Source organism: Strix uralensis, chromosome 2 (assembly GCF_047716275.1).
Source record: "Strix uralensis isolate ZFMK-TIS-50842 chromosome 2, bStrUra1, whole genome shotgun sequence".
Lineage (NCBI taxonomy): Eukaryota > Metazoa > Chordata > Aves > Strigiformes > Strigidae > Strix > Strix uralensis.
In genome coordinates, this window is record NC_133973.1 from 18,790,020 (window position 1) to 18,814,361 (window position 24,342).

The following is a 24,342-nucleotide window of genomic DNA, read 5'->3' on the forward strand; positions in this document are numbered from 1 at the left end:
TCCATCCTCTGTTGCACCAACCTCCGCTGGGTGTGAAGTTCCCCGTTTTCCACAACACTCCAGTGTTCCAAGATCTTTATTCTTCTCAGCACCCTCTGCCTCCAAAACCTTCTCCCACACAGTTATTTTCTCATTTCCTAAATTCACTTCACTGGATCACTTTCAAAGTTTCTATACTTTGCTCTTCCTCAGTAATTTTCTATCTTCTCCTTTAAAAAAAACCCACCAGCCAACTACCTCTGTCCATGTCCTCCCACTTTTCCTCTCCTTGCTTCCTTGCTTGAAGTGTCTTCACCATTACTGCCAGTTGAGTTCCATAATTCCCATTTCTCTTCCCTCACAAATCTCTCTTCATATTCTCAAATAGTTTTAGTTTTCCCATCTCCCACTATTTCTGTGGTTTATATCCCTTTTCCAAGCCCTTTGAACCTGCCTGCATGGTGAATCAGAATATTGTGATAATGTTATTTAGACTTTGGTGTGGGGAATTCTTGTTGTTGATGTTAAGCAAAGTTTGTGAAGATTGTGTGATGACTGTATATTTTAAAGACAACAGGGTAATGAAGCCTCTGGTACCCTCATCCATCTGATTTAGAATTCTTCCTGGCATTCTGTAATTCCCGATGGAGCCTCTCAGCATCTTGGCAAAAACACCCATTGAACAAAGCTGCTCTTCTCCCTGCTCCATTTTCCTTCCTTCACTTCCTCTTCCCCATTGCCACCCAAAAATGTATGGAAGAAGGGTTGAGACTGTTACAGGGACTGAACTGCCCTCCTTCCCAAAGAATTACTCCTAGGAAGTAACGCACAGGAATTTTCAAATTCGTGTTCCTTTGCACTACATTTTCTCTGTTCTAAATCCAATGGAACACATACTCATGGATCTGTTAGTGAAACACAACTATTTCCCCAGCAGTACGGATTCAAGCATGGAGAATGTGAAGTGGCACTACAGTAAGACTGAGGGAGAGACAATTTTGCATAGGTAGGTGTGGGTTACGCCCACGGAAATGCAAGAACCAAGAGGCACGGGGTCTCAAAGTCACAGAGAATCCCAGTGCTCACTGTAAGAATGTGGTGGTGCAATCCTTACCCCCCCCCCCCCGCCCCTCTTTGTTGGGCTGCTTGGTGCTAGGTGCGATTCCACCCACATCCCCCGAGCTATACACCAGTCTGTGGAGATAAGGACTGACAATGTTAACGAGCCTGGCTCCTGCCCCTCCCGATTGCTCGGAAATGGTTAAAATGGCTCATCAACTCCTAAGGGCCTGGCACACCTGTGCCTGGGATGTGGTCAAATGGGAACAATAACAGAGTCGCACATTAATCAAATTCTTGTGCAACTGCTGGAAGGCACCAGAAGGCATTTGACAAAAGTCAATTATCTTGGACCCTATAAATGGCGACCACCAGGGAGACCCTTTGAGCTCTCCTGGATCGCAGTGGGCCTGTGACCAGCATCTCCCCTGAGCTGGGACGCCTCTCAGGTACCAAACCCTTCAGGTGTCTTCTGCTCCAGACGGAAGGCCAGGGCGAAGTCCCCCGCTCGAGTCTCAATTATCGCCCGTTGAGGAATGCCAAGGCATTGTGAGTATTTGCTCTAAACTCGAGAGGGAAATTTTCTTTGAGCTAGCTTCTCTTTATTCTGTGTGTGTGTGTGTGTGTGTGTGTGTGTGTGTGGGTACGTACCCTTGTTTCTGTGTGTGTATGTCCGTTCTGTGTTCATTCTACTGAATCCAAACACCTTTGTTTCTGTATGTTTGTCCATTTTGTTATGTGCATGCATGTGTGTATATATATATAGGTACCGTTAAGTAAGTTAGTGTGAATCTTGTCATTTTAGAATCTGAATAAGTCGCTTTTCTTTCTTTTAGTATCTCTGAATTATTTTATAATAATAAATTGCTGTTAGTTATTAATAAACCTAGATTTCTTACTAAATATTACCGTGTCAATACTTTCATCCGCGACAAAGAAATAATTGTTTGTCACTTCACAAACATTGTAGGGAAGAATGCAAATGAAGGCAGTAATGGGGTCATAGTTGCAAGGTGAAAAATCAATGGTTGCACAAAGAAAAAACACGAAACTACTTAAAACAACCAAATCTTTTAATTAGAAAGCAACAAACATGCAAACAGCAGGTATAGAAATTTATTTGAACCAACGTTTTTACTATAATGAAAGTTACTTTAAAACATTGATCCAAGCTCCCACATTCGCAGGTTAAGGAAAATATTGCACTTTGCATCTTCTAGCACCCCTCATACATGGCAAAACATTTTAAAAACATTTTTGCTTATTTTACTTGCACACTCTCCCAAAGTCATGCACACAGTCATTCAAAAACAAAAGGTTAGGTTATCCAAAAGCAATACTTTAGAATTGCACTAAAGCTCTGTAAGGAAAAATATAATTAATGTCTTATACAAATTCCATTAAATTCCATTAACGTCTAGGTGCTTGCACACAACTGCCAGTTACTCTTCATCTTCGTTTTCATTTTCCTGACCAGATCCTTCTGATCTGTCACCTTCCAATCGGTCTGTAAGACACAGAGATAAATTTAGTAAGGAGAACTCCTAAAGTTTTCTGGTTTTGGTAAATATTTATAGTGTACAATCTCCCTGGGCAATATATTACACAACACACAATAGCTGTGGGCTATATGGTAAAAGAAAGTCAATATGGACTGACAGTGGAGATTTGGATAGAAATGTTACCACAAGAAAGGAGAACAGGAGAAAATCCCTAAAGGATTTCTAGGCATAAAAGTGAAATTTGTGTACAAAAGGAGAAAATTCATGGCTGCTGACTGGCTGCCAGCACAGGAAGGATGAATGCAAGCATAATATTAAAAAGAGATGGTGAATATAGGGGATTGACACACTGTTCTGGGGAGCTAAAACTAGAATAACTGCATAATTTCACAAAATTTATATACAGCAGAAAACCAAGGAATTGCTCTCTGTCACTATCAGCAAAAGTACCTTTCAATGTAAATGTTTAGAGAAAGGCAAATACAGAAATGTGTGAGGGAACATGACTGGCTCAAGATCTATCACTGAAACAACATGCACTGTCAGGTTAAGAAACACTCCACCCAGCCATAACACAGATTTTTGCTGAACCTGTTGTAACTCAAGTGTTGGGCAGTTTGAGTATTTTACTCCAAAGAAATCGTAACAAATGAAGAAAACCCTAAACTAATACATTCCGTTACAGCAGTGATGAGGCATACCACTGGGCTGGATACAGTGGCATCCTCCTGGCTCTCTAATTCTCACAGATCAGTGAGAGGTGCAAGAGGAGCAGCAGCATCTGCCAGGCAGAGCTTCCTTCCTACCTCATCACTATAAGCTCGCTGCTCTGCTCAGCCAGTGCTGGATTCCCCATGTTCAGTGTCTACAGTCACTTTCACCTTCATATACAGTTCTGTTAGGTTTCTGACCCATATGTCATACCAGCCCCCCAAAACTTCTCCTTGCTTTCTACCCGGTATGTCTCTCCATTGTCCTACACCTTCAGTATCAACCCATGCAGTCAGCTTCTTCAGCACCAACATCCAGGAACACCAGTTCCCAACGATTCTCCATGCAACCCCTCATATCACCAGTTTCAGGGCCTAGGGAACTGCCCCTTCGCTGACTGGACATCCTAGTACCTGCTGCCCCAGAACAGCTGCCCGTGGCCTCATTAGTATCTCCCACAGTCCTGTATCTTCACACCCTCCTTCACCCCTAGACAATTCCAAGCCCACAATGACAGTCAGTTTGTCCTACGACATCTTCCAGGCAACCCCAATAGCTTTCCCATCACACAGTACTCCCCTTAAAGATCATTCCTTGCTGAAGAGATCATTCTTTAATACTACATTACAAATAAGCTATTTCAGGATGGCTAGTATGGTAACATCTAAAAATATATTTTGCTCTTTTATAGCTCTTTGAGGGAAAAAATAACAGCTGCAAAAACACTGCAAGTCTCACACTAATGAAATGATTTCTAAGTACTTCTATTAAGAGACCCTCAAACAACCCTTGAATCTTCTTGCCAACCCCAAGTGTAGCCACAGACAGCTGAAGATCTTGATGGTTCCCCAATCCATCTGCCATTTCATAGACCGGTGTGGTGGACCACCTCTTCAGAAGTCTCTCACCTGCTCTTATATGATTCAACGAAGCCAACATTCGTAACATAAAAGAAGCTGGAACAGTAATAGTGTTTCTGGTCTCTTCCAGCATTAATTCATTACGTGTTATAACCTGGAGGCAGGGAAGGGAAAAAACAGCATCAAAAATAAACACTGTACTGCATCAATATGGGTTTGTAGATACAAAGTTCCTATGCAAGAGGCATTTACAGAGTCCAAAACTACAATAAGGGAGCAATATTTTAATAATTACTGTCAAATACAGTTACACCAATTGTATGTGGTAAGAAAAGTCAGACCGTGGACTCTGCCTACAGATAACTAAAGAATATTCTAGTAAGATCATCATTCCGTTGTCCACATGTATGGTAGATATTAAGACGAGCAACTGAGAAAGAATTTTGGAAATGAGATCTTGCACAAAATAAGGAGGACCGGTGAGAGAAAGTGCTGTTACAGATGGCAACTGTTGTAGAGAACAAAGTTCTAGCACCAGCGCTGGCCAAGAATGTGGGAAGTAAGAGAGATGAGGTTACCCTAAACTCCTACCTTCATGCTGCTTGAAACTTTTGGAGAAAGTCCAAGGAACACAAGCAATTACTCTATCCCAGTTCAGGAACATTCTTAAGCTCCATAAATCTTTCTAAACACATCTACAGCTTGCCTCTAAATTACTTGAAAGAGCTAGCTCCTACTGTCTTTTCCTTCTGTTTCAAGGAAAAAAAAAAAAATCACTAATGAATACTTTTAGCTCTTTTGTCTCCTTCCTTCCTCATGGTACTCCCGTGCCATCCTTCTTGCTTTGCATACCTTAGCTTGTCTCTCAGCTTTTAGACTACGTTCCTTCATTATTACTAAGCATAAAAATTCCTTTAGTTGGTTACAAGTTCTGACCATTATTCAATCCTTCCTCCCAGATCAGATGCTGTAAGGCAGGAAAATAATGCATTTCTTTTTCTCCCTGAGCCTCCTTCTCAAGCCTGTTCCTCTTGTGAGAAACATATTCTTGCAAATATCTGCAGTGGCCTTCTCCTAGCCCAATCAAAGCACCTCTTTTCTGTCATTCTCATCTGTTTACCAGGCACTTTGCACAGCTGATCACTCCCTAAAAGAAGCAAACTGAGAAGACAGCAGTCTGCCATTTTTTCCTCTTTCACCTCCTATTTTTACAGTGCATCAGTAACACCCTTTTGACAGCCTGCTTCTGATGCTTCTTCTCTACTCAGAGATTTGTTCCCATCCCCGCTGTCTTTTCCTATTCACTAAGGTCATGGCCTCTCTTATTTTAAATACGGTTCTACATCTATACTGAACTTTCCCCAAACACAAAGCTTTCTCCCTAGACCTTCCCTTCCATGGAAAATTCAGTTCAGATATGTTGGGCACTTACTCTAGCCAAATTTAACACGGGGAAACCTCTCCTGTCTCTCAGTACAGGGATTAAACTAAAAACCAGAAAACATGTAAAGTTACAAAGCACACTGTGGTCAAAATTTCTGAAAGTTCTACATGTTTTATTAAAATAATTAAATCTCTAAATAATTTGTCATTATTAAAAATTATGTGACAAAAATATCAGTACAATAATTACTTTTAGCACACATTTATGTTTAGCAATATTTCTCAATCCCAAAGGCTCCAAAACACATCACAGATTAAAACTACCATACAATATACAAGGAAGAGTCACTTCAGTAAGTGTTACTATTGCTAAAATAATGGAAGAGGTTCAAAACTCACAAGTGGATGGCTTGGGTTTTTTTCAGGGAGATTGGGGGGGAGGGTGGCTAAGGATTGTGGGTTTGTTTGTTTTAAATATATATAGCACAAATACAGAGAAATAGTAATTAAAAAAACCAGTCTACTATATCACTGCTGTCCAAGAGATTGCACAAAAAAACCCCAAACCACCCCACAATCAAATTTGCCCTAATATATTACTTACAGAAAAACATCTAACATTTTAATGAATTATGTTATGTAAAAATCATTAAACTATGATTATTCAGAAGTCAATGATGTGATCATCATAGGCCAGTTGCTATATACATTGTTATTGCTTTGAGGGTATGAAAACAACGTGTTACATAACTTCACATAACTTTACATACAGACTTTTATAACTGATTGGGCTTGCAACGTTTGCTTTATTCCATGAAGTTCCCAATTTGCAATCTTAACCTTAACTCCCTTTTACGCCACAGAATATTTAATAGGATTGATATTTGCACTCCCTGTTCCGTATATCACTGTGTTTCCTTCAGTCAATTTATTTGTTTAAAGACAGGCACTACCTTCATTTCTTAATTCCTGTCAGTTTTCCTTCTGTATCTGCTCATACTTTTTCCAACTTCTTTCACGTACATAATACCAGATCATATTGTATCACTTCTAGGAGAGTTAATGAAATACAAAGCGCCTCTGTGTGCTGCCAATGATATGAATGTTAACTATTATAAAGGGCAGCTTCTTATTTGTAGCTCATTTGTTGAACATTAAATAACTCTGTTAATTCAATATTAACAATTAGCACCAAAGGCTTTTACAGAATTGGAAGATGGAACATTACTGTTAAAAAGGAGGAAAAGTCCTTACCTCATCTGCAAGTTTTCTGTTAAAAATCTTGGATTCTTCCAATGGTGACCAAATTTTTATATCATAATCAATACCCGAAGAGGCCAGAACTAGAAGTAAGCAATATTAATTCTAAATTAAATGTGTTATGTCTTTATCAGTATTTTCTACACTTAACTGGAGTTAAAAAAAAATATTTCACTGGAAGCATTTACTTGAAAGTGTCAGTTCCCATGCTGAACATACAGCTATGTAATTACTGTCTCCATAGGAGATCTGAGCTATAGATTGCATATTTTTTTAATATATGAAGAAAACACATGCAAACATCAACAGCCTCCTTTTTTAAATAAAAAAGGCACCAGAATATACATAAGATAGGAGCAGAAAGTAAAAACAAACCCAGCTACTACTCACTCATATTTCTGCTGATGACCTGGTAAGCATATGCATTAATAACAAAGCCTTAGGATTTGTAGACCCAAATACAGAGGCAGAAGCAAGATCATTTCAAACCTATTTTGACATTTAATAATTTCAGTGCATTTCATGTAAATTTATGTGAAATTCAAATATAAAGAAGCAATAGATGCTCTTATAAACACTTGTTAAAATATGAAAAACAAAAAGTTGCAAAACATTCTCTGTATCATTGCACAAAACACCTACAGGAATAAAATTGCATAGAAAGATCTCAGTAACTGGAAAACTGTAGAAGATTAACTGTCCTACAAGGAGTATGACCTCTTCATTACATTTTCAGTGTGCTACAGGGAGATAGTCACACTGTCAAGAAATACGTAAAGCTACAGGGCATTTTGAAAGAAGCTTCAAAAAAAAGCGTTCAACCTAGCCACACACTCTAAACATGTACAGAAACACAATTTCAATTAAGCATTTAAAAGTTTGAGGCTTATCCAATGTAGAGCAGTATTCCATGTTTCCACAAACTGTCCAAAAAACCCCAGCTTCTTCTGGTATTATTATAACAACTTTATTTGCTTGACTGTTACTCTACAGTCATATAAGCTATGAAAAAAAGAAATAACATGAATACTTTCTTTGGCTGTGTCAGAAGCTGCAGAATGGTTCAGATTTTCCATCTACATGTCAGACAACATATGATTCCTTCTACTATTTTGGTCCATCTTTTCTATAAATATGTTCCCCTAAATACAAATTAATAGAATTTCTATGAATTTTACTCATTCTTCTAGTCTCACAAAGCCAGTGATACTGAGACACCCACTTCATTCAGTTTTTTTGAGCGGAGCCCAGTGGAGACCAGATTCCAATATCAATTCCCAAAGTGTTGCTGGCATTTCAGTGACCCCATATTTCCCTCATTAGTGTCACAGAAAACATTTAGTGTATCGAGGGGACCAAGAAATGGAGATTCTTCTTACTACATCTTAACTTTCTATAAATACTACGTCAGTAATGTTTTCATTCCAAGATGTTAATGATAAAGGAGGTTTTAAGAGCCAAAGGTCATTAGTAAAAGACAAAATTAAAAGCAGTATTATCTAATTTATATGGGAAAAAATGAACAATAGTTCAATCATTATAATGCTCTATTGAGCAAAGAATTTAAGACTGAGCTTTAAAATGCTTTACTACAGATAACCTGAACATGTAGACTGTGAAAAACTATCATCTTACTTGGGTCAAATGGATGAGGCTGAAGACAGTTCACCACATGATTATCAGCTTCCAGCAGCATGAGATGTTCAGCAGTATGTCGATCCCATATAAAAATATGGCCACAGTCTGAACCACTCATGACAAAGTTAGATCCCCAAAAATTTGCTTCCTTTATCTGCAGTAAAACCAAAAATAACAATTACTTTATAAGTCTAGCTTGGAAAGCACATCAAAGAGTATACTCCCATTTCTGCACTAACACTGTCTCTGAAGTAAAAGCTGTACAAATGCAGAAACAACATTTAAGAAAATTTAAAGGAAACATTTAAAGAAAAATTATCAAAAAAGAAAATTCAGAAGGTTAACAATCTCCAGAGCAAAGTGGCTGCTAACAAAAAAAAAAAAAAAAAAAAGAAGGGAGAGGAATTGGGGCAGACTGAGCAGTCTGAAAATAAGTGACAGCAGATTTGCACTTTCCAAAGTGACAAGAATGATACTGGAGACAAGGGTACGTGAAACAGTTTTTGGGAAGAGTTTGGTAAATTAAAGTAAGTGACAGGCTAATCCCTGGTCGGGATTTTCCACTTACAGATGAAGAGGAGACAAGACAGAAGCTTATGAAAACTGGGGAGTGGAAATTAACTAGGTCTGACAGATAAAAAGGGGTCATGAAATCAAACTCAGGAATTTTTTCTCCCCCCTCTACAATCAATCAGGTAAGAACTAAAACTTCTTAGTCCAAGGCCAAACTTGAAGGTATAAGACACTGAACAAGGAAGGCATCCAGGTAGAAGCAACCCTTCAGCTATTACAGTAATAGTAGATGAAAGTAAAGCATCTCTCCCTGCAAGTGGAACCAATAATATCCCAGTTTTCTTCACACAGCGATGATGTGCTCCATTCTATACGGTTGTTCCTACTGTTACTTTATTGAGGTATATGAGCACCTTTGCAAAATGTTTGAAGTGATATGGCTAACCTTTGTCACGTATCAGTAGTGTTCCCATGCTGTCAACAAAGAGTATGTGTAATATGTTGCCAACATGGACTATTTATTATCTTTTAAAAATTTTTTTTAAATACACATGTTGCGGTGTATAAATTTAGAGAGCAAAATAAAACCTATCTTGCAAAGGCATTGAGTTGTTTGAGGGCCTACTGTTCACACTGAGGGTCACTCTAGCATATTGGGCCAGTTCATGGAATTTTATTTTGCACTGACTGGACTAGAATCACACAAATTATATTAATTTTTAAATCTCTTACTCATCAGAAATTATAATTGGATGTTTTTTGGTTTTGGCCTACGGCTAACTCTTCTCTAATGTTATTGATAACACAGTAATTTGACCCTGGATTATAATTGTCTGTAATTAAAACATTCAAGGAATACTGCTCTGATTGGAGAACTGTACATTTGAAAGAGGAAATGCTATACCTCTGAGAATAACATGGCAATAATTTTTACTTGAAAGATACACTGATTACTCAAAAATTTTTCTTAAAATAGAAAAGATAGGAGGAAATTCATAAATACTGCAATGTGAGTTAAAGTGTGCACATCTCTCTGTGAGTGAACACAACTGGGCTGGACATGCCATTGACTGAAGGGTACTGCAGAAAGACCCAAGGTCCTTGAGAAGGCTTCCAGAAAACCAGCTACTTCTCACCACAACTGTTATAGTTTGTTGCAGTGCCTCACAGTCAGTGAAGCGACACAGACAGTGTGCACTTGGGCTTTTCCCTTCTGGCAGCTTCTCCAGGAAGCTCTGACAGCACCACAGGAGGCTGACGGAAGGCTTCCTTTGGAGCTGGGGGACTGCCTCAGCAGAGATGACAAAGGCTTCCTGTCACATTCTGCCTTTCTTCCCCTGCCATCAACACACAGCCTTCTCTCCATCCGATGAAGAGAGGAACATCATCATCCTCTAGGTAAAAGGAAAAGGGAGGGGGGGGTTTAGGGAACAGTATGCTCATACTTTAGGCTAGTACACTATATAATGGTATATTCCATCATCTGTTTCTCTTTCCTTGTGTGAAGTGCTATAATTCAGAAGGTATTTAAGCCTACTGTCTTAAGGTCCATAAATATTCATGGTCTCATCAGCATCATTGTTCTCCATACGCATTTGCTGACAATGCTGTGAACACTTTTCTATCTCTCCCCTCAAAATGGCGAGACTGCCTTGTCCCTGATTCTGAGAATTAAAGAAAATAGCACATATAGACAATGACAAGATAGCTAACTTCACATGTACTTGACTTGAAAAAAATCTTTGGGAGACAAGCGAATCAATAAATCTAAACTTTTCTTCCTCTTTGTTTCCATCTCTCTCCCCAAAACATAGTATTGTCATAGGATTATAAGAATAATTTATTATCTGATACTCATTTATACATACTAGTTGTATTTTTGTATGAATTCTTATGTTTATTATTTATATTAGACAATACTATTTTTATTTCTTAAATGTTATTTATTTATAAACAATTACTTGTGTAGTATATGCTGTATTATTTACTAATTGGGTGTTTACTAATTCAGTAGGAAAACCCAGACCCTGAGTGTTTCATCAATCTGCAACCTCATGAGTTTTGGAACTGAAAGCAGCTGAAGCAGTCTGTCCTATGAAACAGAGTAGCATTACAATGAAAATGATCATGTAAACGACAGAAATTGCAGGCCAAGAAAAAGTGGCAGCAGCATCAGATATCCGTTTCCTTGAAATATAATGTTGATATTATTCTACACCTGTTACATTCAAGATACTCTTATGATTACAGCCTGAAAGAATGTGGCTTATTCAACATCTGAGCCAAAAAAAGCCACCCTAGAATATTTTTTTCAAGAAGCATCTATTAGGTTTGTTCAACGTAGAATAATCTTTCCATGCCAAGGCCTCTCTTGCCCTTCCTGACTAAAAAGATGTAACCTAAATGAAGCCAAATGATTAGTCTGAGCAAACAAGAATAGGTCACTTCCTTCACTAGATTTCTTCTTCAGAAATCACTTCTGATTTTACTCAAAATAACCATTGTTAAACTATTTAAGATAGGAACAGGCTAGGCAGCAGTTATCTTTTTCTACTTTTGTTCTACATCATCTACAGGGTGAGAGGTTAGATGGGGTGGCAGAGGGAAGAGGGATGTTGCTTCAAGAACAGTCAAAACTTAGTCACAAGAGGTGAGCCGAAAGCTCCGCAACAGTCTGAAGTTTGTGTTGGAGAAAAGAGTCTGGAAGTTAAAAATATAATCCTGCACACAAGATTACCCTTTAAACAGTTACCAGTACCTCTCATGAACTCTTCAGATTGACATACACTGGGCAAAAGAGATACCTATGTAAACAGAAGTTTCCTACACAGCAGCTTTCAGAGTTCATCGAGATGATGTCCAATGTTTGAAGTTTAGCATAAAATAATTTCCTAATTTTTAGTATTTAAGAATATCTCCAGCATAAGGGACAGAATTTTGAGTCTGAGACCACTTACACACTTTCCAATTAACACATCACAATAAAGCACTAAAGAGGACAGTGTCTGCATCCTTATCTTTCTTTTCGCATAGTTTTCTCAGAAAGTGCACTGGAGAAAAGGACAAAGACATGGCCTTGTTCTGTGCTTTGCCCCAGCTTTCTTGATTTAAAAATCACCATGATAAAGAATCATTAAAGCTGAACCCTTACCGCTGTTAAAAAATATGTACTTTATTTCCAGCATGAGTATGTCCAGTTTTAAATTTCTGGCTTGTGAGATCTTTGTCTATAAAATATGTACCAATGATTGCAGTCAGTGCAATAAAGTCATCCTGATGTCTAAAAATAAGCCAGACAAACTGCATTCCTGGATTCTGTAGTAAAAGACATGTTTCCAGTATATTAATCTCTTCACAGCTTTTGTCTTATAGCTCCTCTTAGTATATATTCTTCATTAACCTGTTAGAAGTACAACTAAATTATCTTCAATAATAACTTTATATTTTAAATCTCAATTATGACTTCTTCCTGCTTCCTTTGTATTCTCTTGTGTAACTGCTGATTTTACATTTCTAATATTCATAAAACCTAATTTTAGCACCACATAAATTAATGGAATTGAAATTCACATTTAAAAATTTTGTTTTCAAACTCATATACACACTCACTTCTACCGTATGCATACAAAACATAGACCATTTATTATTTACACACAGATGCTCTATTGAAGAAAAGTTTCTTTAAAGTTAACATTTTAAAATGGGACTTGGGGTGAGTGGAATAGAGGAATAATGGCGTATATATGAAAGGAAATAAGACTAGGACAGGATGGAAAGATAATGAGGAACAGACAGGGGAGAAAGAACTGAAGACACATGGCAAAAGACAAATTTTGAAGTAAAAGAAAGGGAATTTGGGGTCACAAGAGCATTTTTTTCCTCCAAGAGCTAAAGAGAAACAGGAAGTCCCATCCTCCATCATTCCACTACCATCACACCCCCTGCTACCATACTTCCCAGTCTGTTTCATGAAAAAGCAATAACAGCCAAGACTCTAATGACATTATTTGAGTGGTTATGTGATGGACATAAAAACATCCCAACCCTGCCTATGGTGCAAGCAAACATTAATATAATGCTACTTATCTTTTGCTTTCTGACAATGTAAGAATTACACTTAAAATATGCTTATTAAACAAATTGTAAGATTGCCAAATTAAGTTCTCAAAAGTAAGGAAGTACCAGAATTTGCCTGCATAACCTTAATCCGATCTCCTTTTATATATATATATATGCATGTGTGTATGTATTAAAACAGTTCATGTTCATGCATTTGACAACTTTATCCCTGAGCTGCTCAGGTGTGTAGGAAACAAGACCTCTTTAAGTTGTCTCCTTTACAAATGTAAAAGGGAAATACCATCAGCCCTTGCCGTGCAGGAAGGAGAGTATCGATAAAAAAAATAAATTAAAATTAAGTTTGCCACCATAGAAACCAACAGGGAAAATTACATCTTCTTTCATTGTGTGCATTCCTTGTCATAGGTGCTCATGTGAAACAAAAGCAAAACCACCAACCCACATCCCAAAGGAACCAAACAACAAAATCCATGAAATAATCTGCATAACAACACATACACAGATGGAGACTGAATTAAGACCACTTAGGCAAGCTTAGTTTTAATATCTCTTAACTACAAAGTGCTTGATGACATGACTTTTAAACTACTGGGGTTTTGAGTAATTAAAATTAATTCCTGAAATACAGTGCAAAACTCCTTGTCATTAATCAAAATTTATTCTAAGCCTTGTTGCTTATGTAGACTGAACTATGCATTTACTGAAGCATTTTCCCCAGTGTAATCAAAGTCATTCACACAAACTCTTGAATTGCTTTTGAGGTAGAGGGACTACTCTGCAGATCATCTGCAAAATAATACACCTGCTACTTCTACAAAATACCACCTACTACTCAGAACTTTGCATCTTCAAAATACTGTAGAAAGTGAAAAAAGAAATAGCAAGGAAAACAGCATTTGTTTCTCATGTCCCACTGCTTTACAAACACAGTAACTGCATTTTTCTTAAAATACAGTATTTTCTATGAAAAGGACAGAGTATCTAGTAGTTAGATTATGATTTAATAACTAGCACTATTTCCTTTTTTTTAATTCAGAGATGTCAAAGCTCTTTAAAACTATGATTTAATCCTCACTTTCTCTTCCAAGTTCTTTAAAGTTAAAGATTAAATAATAATTTTGAACAGCTTGGAAGGAAAAGTGAGGATTAAATCATAATTTGAAGGTAGGCACATTTTATACCACTTAAGGTGACAGACAAAATTAAAAAGAAGTTAAGGAAAATACCCAAGATTTCAAAGGAAGTTAAGGGGAGAGTCTTAAACTCAAGACAACTTAAATGCCTAGCATGGTGACATGAGTCACACTAATTTTAATTTTCATTTAGAACAAATTATGCGGCTTCCAACTGAATATGCAAGAAAAAGGGCTTATGATATGTTACAATATCATTTTTGGCAAGCACATCAGTGTGGCGGCTACACTGATTCAGTCTGTAAAATCTCTGCAGTTCCCAAAACATACAAAGAGTTTGTACCATTGTTCGGGAGTTCCGATGACCTTTATAAACCATCTTTATTAAAGGACGTCTAATATTCAATGTTTCCAGTTCCTCCATTTCTTTTCTTTCTTTCCTCCTTCTGAAGAGCTCCTGAATGCGGGCAACAGCAGATCGTCTATAAATTGCAGACAAAGAGAACACTACTGAGAGTCCATTTCTAAACACTGAAATGGGCTATCAAAAAGAACTATAAAATAATAATTAGGCACTCAGACACACTCTCCATGAGTTTTGAACAGACATCAACATTATCTCAAATGTAAAACTACAGACTTTAATTTTGTCCACCCTGGCTTAGAACAAGAATAGCATGCAAGACAGTGGAATGTCAAGTGATGCAACATTTTATGCCCCCTCTGAAGAACAAACTTCAGCTGTTGGCAAAATTCACATGCTACTTTATTCTTCAGTGCTAGAGATATCCTCCACCCATAATGAGGCAGCAAAATTCTGAAGTGAAAAACCCATGCCAAAAAGCAGTTTTTGAAATTTAAAAGGATCTAGTGCACCTTCCAGCGTGACATGGTTTTTCCTCAAAATTTCATTAAATGTATTTCTCTTCACTATTTTCGTGTGACAAGACTCAAGATTTAGACATCTTTTAAAAAGTTCCTACTAAAGGCAAGAGATGATTTGAGATCAATTATTGTAGCAACTATCCCATATGTTAGCAGTGAGGGAAACAACAAAAGAAATCCTAGAATAACAGAAAAATTAGCTTAATTATATATTTTGTCTTGTGAATGTTTAACTCCAGGAATCTCTTTTTTGCTTAATCTGTGAAAAGACCCCGGTGCCAAATTCTTCCTGTTTAGCTCAAAGTCTGCAGATCTCCATAATTCCAGCTATAACCAAACTTTGAGGTCCTGAACACAGTCCAAGAACTGACTCCTGAACACACTCTCAAGGAGCAGGTACAGATTTTAGAAGAATATGAGGAGTCAAACTATTACAGGAAATGACCCTGAAAAGTACACTGAGTCAGAACTGAATATATTTGCAACTTTAGTGCACTGCTACCAGAAAGCTAGTAGCTTGAATTTGTCCACAAGTAATGTGGTACAGTGTTTCAGTCACTGATCCTGGAGACTCTTGCACAAGTCTTCTTTTCCAGAAAAGCCCCACCAGATCTACCTCATAACTAATTCTCTCAGCCAGTGGTCTGCTTAGATTTTTGTTTCATTTTTGTCATAGGAGAAAGTTGGACCAAAAAAAAAATTAAGGTAAAATAAGTGTTATCCTACAGCCAGGCAAAGAAGGAAAATGAAAGTCATTAATACAGATTTAAAACCAAAACAAACCACAAAACAACCCACAAACTGTTATCATCTCATACAGCTAAGCTTTTAAAAGATATTTTAATACTTATTTTTTGAAGAAACTAGAAGAGATTTGTAAGTATTAGCCAATAGATCCACTTAACAGTAGACTATTTATTATATTTCTTAGATGTTCGTCTAGCAAACAATCCCAGAAAAAATAGACTACTACTACTACTTCCTTTGTGAGAGTTTTCTATTCCCCCAAAATCTCATATCTAGGCAATTTTCTAGTTCCTCTTTATACTACACTAAATATGCTAAACTGTATTTGTTAGTTAGTCCTTATAACATATGAGGTCTCAACTTTTATCTTCAACAGATTTAAGAAGAGGGCTCTTCACAAATTCTTCATACAATGGAGGACAAAAAGAGAAGCCCATGTTCTTTATCTACTGTGCTTTAAAGATCACAGAATTATTCTCCTCACCATTTTACTTCTATGTGAAGGAAAAAGAAGGGTGGCGTGTATTTGATAGGCTACATAAACCACAGACACTTTAAACAATTATTTGTACATATTTGTTTTGTGCGAGAAAGTAAAAACAAGAATCATGTAATAACAAACTGCTCTGCTACCAACCCCATCAGCGATCACATAGCTTTAGAAACAGCACACACAGCTCTTCAGCACAGTAAGACCCTTTTGGTTTCAGAAGCATGCCTGCTAGCCTTACAGCTTATCGCTTACTATGGTTCCTATTTGTATTTTTGGTGTATTTATCCACATTAATTAATTAATGATGTGCAGTGAAAAAGCTGAGGAGTTAAACATTAGGATTAACAAAGCAGTAGTCTTGTCTAGCTCTCACAGAAGGGTTACTTGCTAGATAGCAGTAACAAGTCTTGGGATTAGAAGATGGTATTAAACTTACTGGTGACCCAGAGTAGTTTCTTGCATAATTTTTCATTTTAGTAGCCCTAGAAAAATTAATCTCCTCCTCTTAAATTCCCCTAGGCTTGAATGCAGACGTTACAAAAAAACCTCAAGACTATTCAGCAGTCAGAATCATGCATTTTTAAATAAAAGCAGAAGCACAGAAGCAAATTTTGGTAAAAACTCTGTCTTTCAACTAAATTAATTTCTTAATTTAAAATCCTGATTGTGGGTCTTATTTTAAAAGCATGAATGGATTGATATTTAGTTATCTTGTAAAGTCAATGTTTACCTTCAACAGGGAGAATCCAGCCAAGCACACATGGCTATAACTGTGATACTGTTATCAGGCACCCTAGTAACATACTGCTAAAAGCAGGAACCTGGCAGAGGCAAGCCTTCTCCAGAAAAAAGAGAAATATGAGCTCAATCTAATGATATTTCAGAACAAACATTACAGGGAAAAGAATTCTCTTTGAGAGGTATTACTTTTCTGTAACTACAGATTTTCTATACATTTTTAAAGTTATACAAAGAAAAAAACAATTAAAAATCCAACATTTTTCTTTGCTTTTTAATTTTCATTTGTGTTTGTGATAAGGAATCTCTGTCTGTGCCAACATAGATAGTAGCCTAATCACTTCGAGATCAGCAGATACAGAAGTGCACTGTGCAATTCATGCTGTTCTGAAGTTCAGCCTAAACTAAGCCTGACCGAGCCACTGCTTCCCTTCCAAACTGTCTACTCTTCCAAACACAAAGTGTTCAGATAATGACATTTATGCACATTGTGTCAGCACTCCTCAAGCAACTCCATCAATTAATACAGTTGTATTATGCATTCACATTCAGGCATCAACTAATGAAGATGCCTGAGAAATGTTGGGTATAGATTAATGTTATTAATTTTATGGTACAGAAAACATTAAGCCTTGTAAAGCCAATGAAACTGAACTTTGTATTAGTTACACCATTATACTGTAGGTAGTGCTCTGAATTCAGAATAATTCAGTACTACTGTCTGGTCTGCAGGTATGAAGCCTTTTTAAGTGTGTTTTGCCAAATTTTGTGGTACCTTAGTGCAATATCTTACAGTAAAGTTGGTGTGTGGAGTCTTGTAAGATTGAGCCCAATATGATGTATGGTACTTTCATTACTTCAATGAAGCATGCCTTGTGGAAAGATAATTTTTAAATATTACTCCAAAAGTAAGAATATAGACATGAACCAAAGCACAACTTTACCCCTTATAAGCAGCCAGGTTTGAAGTCTTCAAAGTTGATTGTTGTAAACATTAATTAGAAAAAGCCCGTTTAAATTAAGCCCTAGATGAGTGGAATAGGGATTTAGAAGTGAAGCCATTATATTATTTCAGTTAAAGATAGGTTCAAAAGAAAAAAAACAAAACCACTAAGATCCGGTGATGCAGACTGATCCACAGCTATGTATATACATAGAGAGAAGTGAAAAGATGTGAACATGTAAATTAAGCCTTAAAAAAAATTGTCACATCGGGCATTTTCTACATGCTTAGAAATTCTGAAGTGTAATAAGGAATTTTTTTAAACAAAAATCTATGCAATTTGCACAATAACTAGTTTGTTTCTTAAAACACAATATGTCACATATTGCTCTTAAAAAAAAATTGTTTTCTGAGAAAGCTGCAGACCTCAGTTCCCAATCTATGTTATTAAGCAATTTCTGGCTAACTAGCCCTGCATGTTTTAAAACAACTATGGTCACCTACTAGTTAGAAGAGAGACAGTCAAAGCTAATGACATGTTTTTCAAAAGAGGGAAAACTGAACAATTATCCATCAACTGAATCTGTAAACAGTCTACAGGAATTCTACTACTGGCTTTGTTCCACTAGAGGTCCAGACGTAGTGGCTGCATAAAATGAATCTGGTACCCTAGACAGCCCTGCTCCTTCTAAACACCATTATCACAGACCAATCGTCTCCTGAGCTAGGCTGCAGCATCTGGCTGTAAAACTCACATGTACTTGCTTCCTTTTTCCATCTCTCTTGTCTCAGCACTGTACTGAGTATTGAGCTCAGTATTGATTCCTCCAGTATTAAGGATTTTTGTCACTTCTTAAGTTTCAAAATTTACTTATACACAAACATATCTTTTCTTTTTGCTAAGTACCAGAAACCCTGGTCATTGTTCTGCTCTTTCAAGTTAAGATTGATTTTTTTTTTCTCCCCCTCTTGTTGCCATCTTCTCATTTGAACTATTTTCCCTATCCAAAGCAACTGCAGAGAACCTCAGGTTTATACCCATTAATTTAGAACCTGTTTCTGTGATGCCTTATGGTCATTTCTTTGTTGACTGTGTAGACAAATCCACCTGCCAGCTACCATGATCCTGCCCAAGAATTCCAACTTGTGTGTCTTAACAAGCTGGCTACCATCACCAAAGCCAAATCCAGCTCAGGAAGGTGACTAATTAATAAGCCACTGTACCGGTCTTTACCTCAACCCACGAGTTCTCTCACTGTTTTACCCTCCTGATTTTCTCCCCCATCCCACTGGGGGAGAGTGAGCGAGCAGCTGTGTGTGGCTGAGCTGCCTGCCAGGGTTAACCCACAACCACCATATTATAATAGATTACTTTTCTAAATATCAAGATTTGATTGTATTTCTGATTTTATTTACTAAATAATAAATAATCATGTTCCTTTAGAAGCCTCTGAACCTGTGGAAGAGATTTACTACTGCTGTCAAATTTCAAGCATTAAGATACTTCAAAAACAAGGGCAAAACCATCATGTTAACAGCACACTGACTCTACCCTAAAGCCCAAGTTATTTCACTGCTGACCATATAAAAAAAGAAATGTTTATCATAATGCACTCCTAAGTAATTTCCCAGCCTTCCAACACAATCGTTTCAACTATTCTCAGCCACAAAACATTTTTAAATTTTCACCTGATATGCTGCAGAATGACAATGAAAATCAAAGAAAAATATACTGATAAAAAATTCTATGTTGAATGCATCATTCATTTTTATATTAAATTTATAGCAATATTAAACAAATATTCCCACGGGCTGTGCTGAAGAGCTAAAGAACTCCATGGTAAGCATGTTTAATATGGAAAGAATGCCTATCATGAAATTTAAAGTACAAGTAGTACACAGATTCCTGACCCTTTAAGAAAGTTCATGAGTTAAATCCATGTATTCCAACTGCAGCTAAGATTGGAATAGAAGACAAAGAAATATACATCTGCGCTATGTTCCTGTAGGCATTTAAAATACAGGACTCAGGCTAAGTCTTCTATGAAACCACATCCTGAGCCTTTTCCTTTCCAGCCACACAAAGCCAAGATATCATTTTCATCATTAGAATTATTTTGTGCTATTTCCCCTATACATAGCCTTTGGCATTAAATCACAGTAGATAGTTTCTCTCTCTTATGGCGTGTGGCCAAACACAATTGCCTAAATTGTCTTGTATGTTCTTACGGTGAATTCATTCAAGTATTTCAATGAGAAATATGAGATCAAATGACTTTTTCATTTAACTTCATTACAAGAAATACTGTGTAAGATTTAGCATGTATCTTGTTAAACATGTATTATCAAATATAGTTGTAATAATTATGCTCAGTTCCATAACCTTGTTCAGGCAAAAAATATAAACAGTCTTTGATACATGTATTCTTATATTTTTGTCCAGAACTGGGTGTTCTCTACTACCAGACAAAGCAAGTCAGCAGTGGCACATGCAAATATAACACGTTCCTCAGCAGCTGAATAAAAAAAGGTATTGGCCTTTCACAAGCTACACACTTTTCAAATTCCATTAATTTCTATGGCACACAATAAAAAGGTTAATAGGTTGTTAAATGTATACACTGCCATTTCTTTTCAACTTCCATGCAATACATGCAGCTAAATATAACTCAAGCAATATGCTCTGTAAATCATCGCATTTAAAGTATAGCAATTCTTAAAATGCCAGTTAGATATGAAAAACAAGAACCTGATAAATCCATTATATGGCAATAAAAAGGAGGAGGGGAGGAAGAAAATAATTAATTACCTCATTATTCTATCACCTATCGCTGTTCCTCTGATATTATATCTAGTAAAGGGAACAACAACTGAAGTCATTCAAAAATGCTGGGTATCATGTTTTTAAAAGGTTAGCATCTATCACAAAATGCGCTCTACATATTCCACCTGAGAAGACTCCTCCTCAGTGTATTAGTATATGAGACTACTTTGATTTCAGCAAAAATAAGTACTCAGATTACATAACAGTACACAAAGTTGATCTTATAAAATGCAGTAATTCTTCATAGATCATAGCAGAAGTGGAAGCAGCTGCATAATCATTTCCATTTTACATTCATATTTGTTTGAAATTTTAACCTACTAGTTTAACATTTTCCAGGCTTAGCCTCTGCTCATAGATCAGCTTCTGTCAAAGTCCAAACAAAATTAATTCAGTCATTTAAGTAGGAAAGCAGCCCTCAGAGTTGTTTTGACTAATTTGTGAAAATTAAGATCAATCCATTAAAAACTGCACTCTCTGTGCATGAAGAAAATACATTTTGTATAGATTATTTTCTTTCCCCACAGATTATAAAGTACGGAGCTAAGGCAAGCCGTATTACCTATCTCTGTTCCAACTAAATTTGCTGGACTTGGTAAGTTTTAAAGAAGATATGCTTCATGCATACTTCAAGACTTAAAAACCTGCATATCTCCTTGTATTTGTAAGAGAAGGGATCTTTTCCTGTGGATTCCCTAAAATGCCCAGAAGCTTATTTTCTCTGTTGAGTATATAGCTGAACTGTTCTGCTGTACAAAACAGATTTTTTTTAATTTAGAAATATTCTGTAGAGTTCCTTATACATTTTGTTAAAAAGAGCACATATTGACTAGCCCAATGACAGTAAAAAAATTAAATAACTATATAGCTTCTTTTAGTCACTGATCATCATTCCTATAGTGTGCTCAGTGATGCTCAGTGGCTACAGAAATGCTACAGAAAAAAGGCAGATGCCACATTCTCAATTATTTCTTTCAAAGAAATGTTCTTCTGTGTCAAAACTATTCCTAGCTATTTCCCAGTCAACACTCAGCAGACTTAGCCAATTTATCAACCAAATGATCATGGTATTTCTACACATTTTGCTGCTACTATTCTAAATCCTTTTCAAAATATTAAAGCGGGTGCAAACTTTGTGTTTCCGTATCTGTTGCGTAGTCTTTCCTAACAGTTCAATTTCAGGTTAGTTGGTGAGAAACTATCTATCCTTATTGTGTTTTGAGATTTATAAGCACCCACAAAAAAAGGATTATGTCCCTTCTATCTATTCTTAGATTACGTAAGAGAAAGAGACCCAATCCTCAGTTTGAAGACATTAGAAGTTGGATTTATACTCAAACAATGGAAGCTCTGTAAACATGGGATTAGCAAACTGGACAACATTTTATTCCTAAACCTGAAACCTACATCCATCTTACTAAAACTAAATTGAAACCAGCAGAGTTGATGCAGCAGGAAGTTCTCCATTTATTTAACTGCAGGCACTGTCAAAGCTATCAAAAGCGTATTTCTGCCATTTCTTTTCCTTAAGAGGAAGTTTAAGATCATGATTTCAGAGTACAGAATCAGAAGTCTACTATGCCTTTCTCAGTGGAGAAAGTTGTGGGAAAATGACTCAGAGTTTCCTTTACCTTCATTTCCCCAACTGCAGTTTCTCCTCAATATAAATAATAGCTAGTTATTAGGTATATAAAAAACACAACTAAAGAAACCTAAAATTGGCTGCAGATAAAACTAGTAATGGTACACACTGCAAAAGGCTTATTCAAACATCTTTTAGCATTCTGTTTCAGAGGGCTACAACCTCTTTTATATTTTTTGTCCTAGAGAAAAATTAGAATTAAACATTTTTTTTGCCACTGCAAAAAAAAGTAGATTATTTGCAGGCTAACCTTATAACCTTCTCTGGAAAGGAAAAACAAACAAGCCCCAAAGCAACTCCCCCCTAGATATTCTAGAGAGAGAAAAGTGTACTTTATTACTTCTATATTAATGACATTAATTATCTTATAGGATGACACATTGGAAACTACATTATTAGATAAACTTGAGAAAATGAGATTTAGTAAAGGAATTGTTAGGTAACACAATTTACTAAGTGAGAAAAAAGAAAAGCCTGTAGTAAGCATACTGGTGGAGTTAAGCACCAGTCTTGCAGGCAATTTTGTTTAATATATTGCTAATATTCTTTGAGCAAGATGTAGGAATGTATTCATGCAGTGCATTGAGGACATGAGGTTGGGTAACTTTATGAATACAGAGGGGACTGTAGGACCTTGAGAAAAAGAGGTGGGTAGAAATTCAGTAGTATAAAATTGACAGTCATACACTTCTGAGCTTCCTTCTGGTGAAAAATAAGAACACATTAATTAGAAATGACAAAGTAGATAAGACTTTAGTATACGAACTGATCTTGTGTCTGACCACAAGCCACCACTATGAGACAGCCATAAGCAAGAGAGGAGAAGGATATAACTACAGCTCACTTGTGTCTTCTCTAGACCAAGAGTAATGCTCATACCATTATTCCTAGCAAAATCCAAACAGCGCAGTGTGCATAATTCTGGTCTACCTTATTCAGGAAAGAAGGGGAACATGGAAGAATACAGAGAGGAACCAGCATGATGGCAGGAAACCCACAGATTTTTACTGCTAAGAGTGAGAAAAAGCTGAAAATGGACAGGGTGAACATCATTCAAATTATAAGCACTGGGCATGAAAAAATTATTTCAGTCAAAACAGTATGTTAGCACAAAACAAAATAACTAATCTTAATCCATTTATAGCCATTATAACAGCAATGTTTTGAGGTAGCTTCCCACTAGTTAAGGGGCCAGGGAGATTTTATATAAATTTGATCAGTTTATGAAGAGGATTACATGCTATAACAACTGTTGTAGTAGTAGAGTGGACTTCCAGTTCCTTTGACTCTATTTTGTACGAGATATAATTACTAAGAGGGTTTATAGCTAGCCTTTAAGATCACCAGTGCCTGCTTTCTCTCTGGAAATTCAAATTCCTTTGAGCACACATAGGATCTCTTACTTTTCTTCAGTATCTCAGAGGGCATTTATAAACTCCTGAAACCAGAAGAACAGGAGGGAACCTAATGTAAACATGTATCTGACTACTACTCAGAAGTTAAACTAGAAAACTTAACTGCTTGCACACACACAAAAGCAGAAAAAAAATGAATTGGTCAGGCATTAAACCTGAGTAATGAAAGCCTGGAGGCAATCCTAAACCAGTATTGGCTACACAGCAACTTTTGTCAGATTTTATTTGGGGGAAGAATAAGGGAGCACGGAGCTGCATGAAAAACTTTAATTATATCATTAATTTAGTTGAATGATCTTTCCTATATAATAAATTTAAACTGCTACAGGAAGAAATCTTGCTGCACACAAAGAAGGAAAAAAAAGCATGTCAGATGAAGTGTAACTTCATTTAAGATGTCCCTACTAGTGGGAAATTGTAACAGCCACATGATACCTGGAAGTGTCATTCTTACTACGTTACTACAAAAACTGCTGCACCGTAGAGATAACATAAGGTGCATGAAAAGAAGCTAAGAATCCTGCTCAGAAACAGAAA

General features: G+C 36.6%; 1 protein-coding gene across 6 annotated transcripts in view; it reads right to left on the reverse strand.

Moving 5' to 3' along the window:
• Window positions 1-2,093: 2,093 nt before the first annotated feature.
• DCAF6 (DDB1 and CUL4 associated factor 6) overlaps window positions 2,094-24,342 on the reverse strand; it is a 91,071-nt gene continuing 68,822 nt past the window's right edge. For 4 of the 6 annotated variants that reach the window (XM_074857146.1, XM_074857137.1, XM_074857131.1 and 1 more), the window contains 6 exons: window positions 20,734-20,775; window positions 14,462-14,600; window positions 8,390-8,546; window positions 6,749-6,837; window positions 4,160-4,265; window positions 2,094-2,545 (listed from right to left, as the gene is read on the reverse strand). In XM_074857146.1, the coding sequence (XP_074713247.1) occupies window positions 2,481-2,545; window positions 4,160-4,265; window positions 6,749-6,837; window positions 8,390-8,546; window positions 14,462-14,600; window positions 20,734-20,775 (598 nt within the window). In that variant the 3' untranslated portion in view covers window positions 2,094-2,480. The remainder of the gene's footprint in view (window positions 2,546-4,159; window positions 4,266-6,748; window positions 6,838-8,389; window positions 8,547-14,461; window positions 14,601-20,733; window positions 20,776-24,342) is intronic. The other 2 variants (XM_074857147.1, XM_074857121.1) reach the window with 1 other exon arrangement.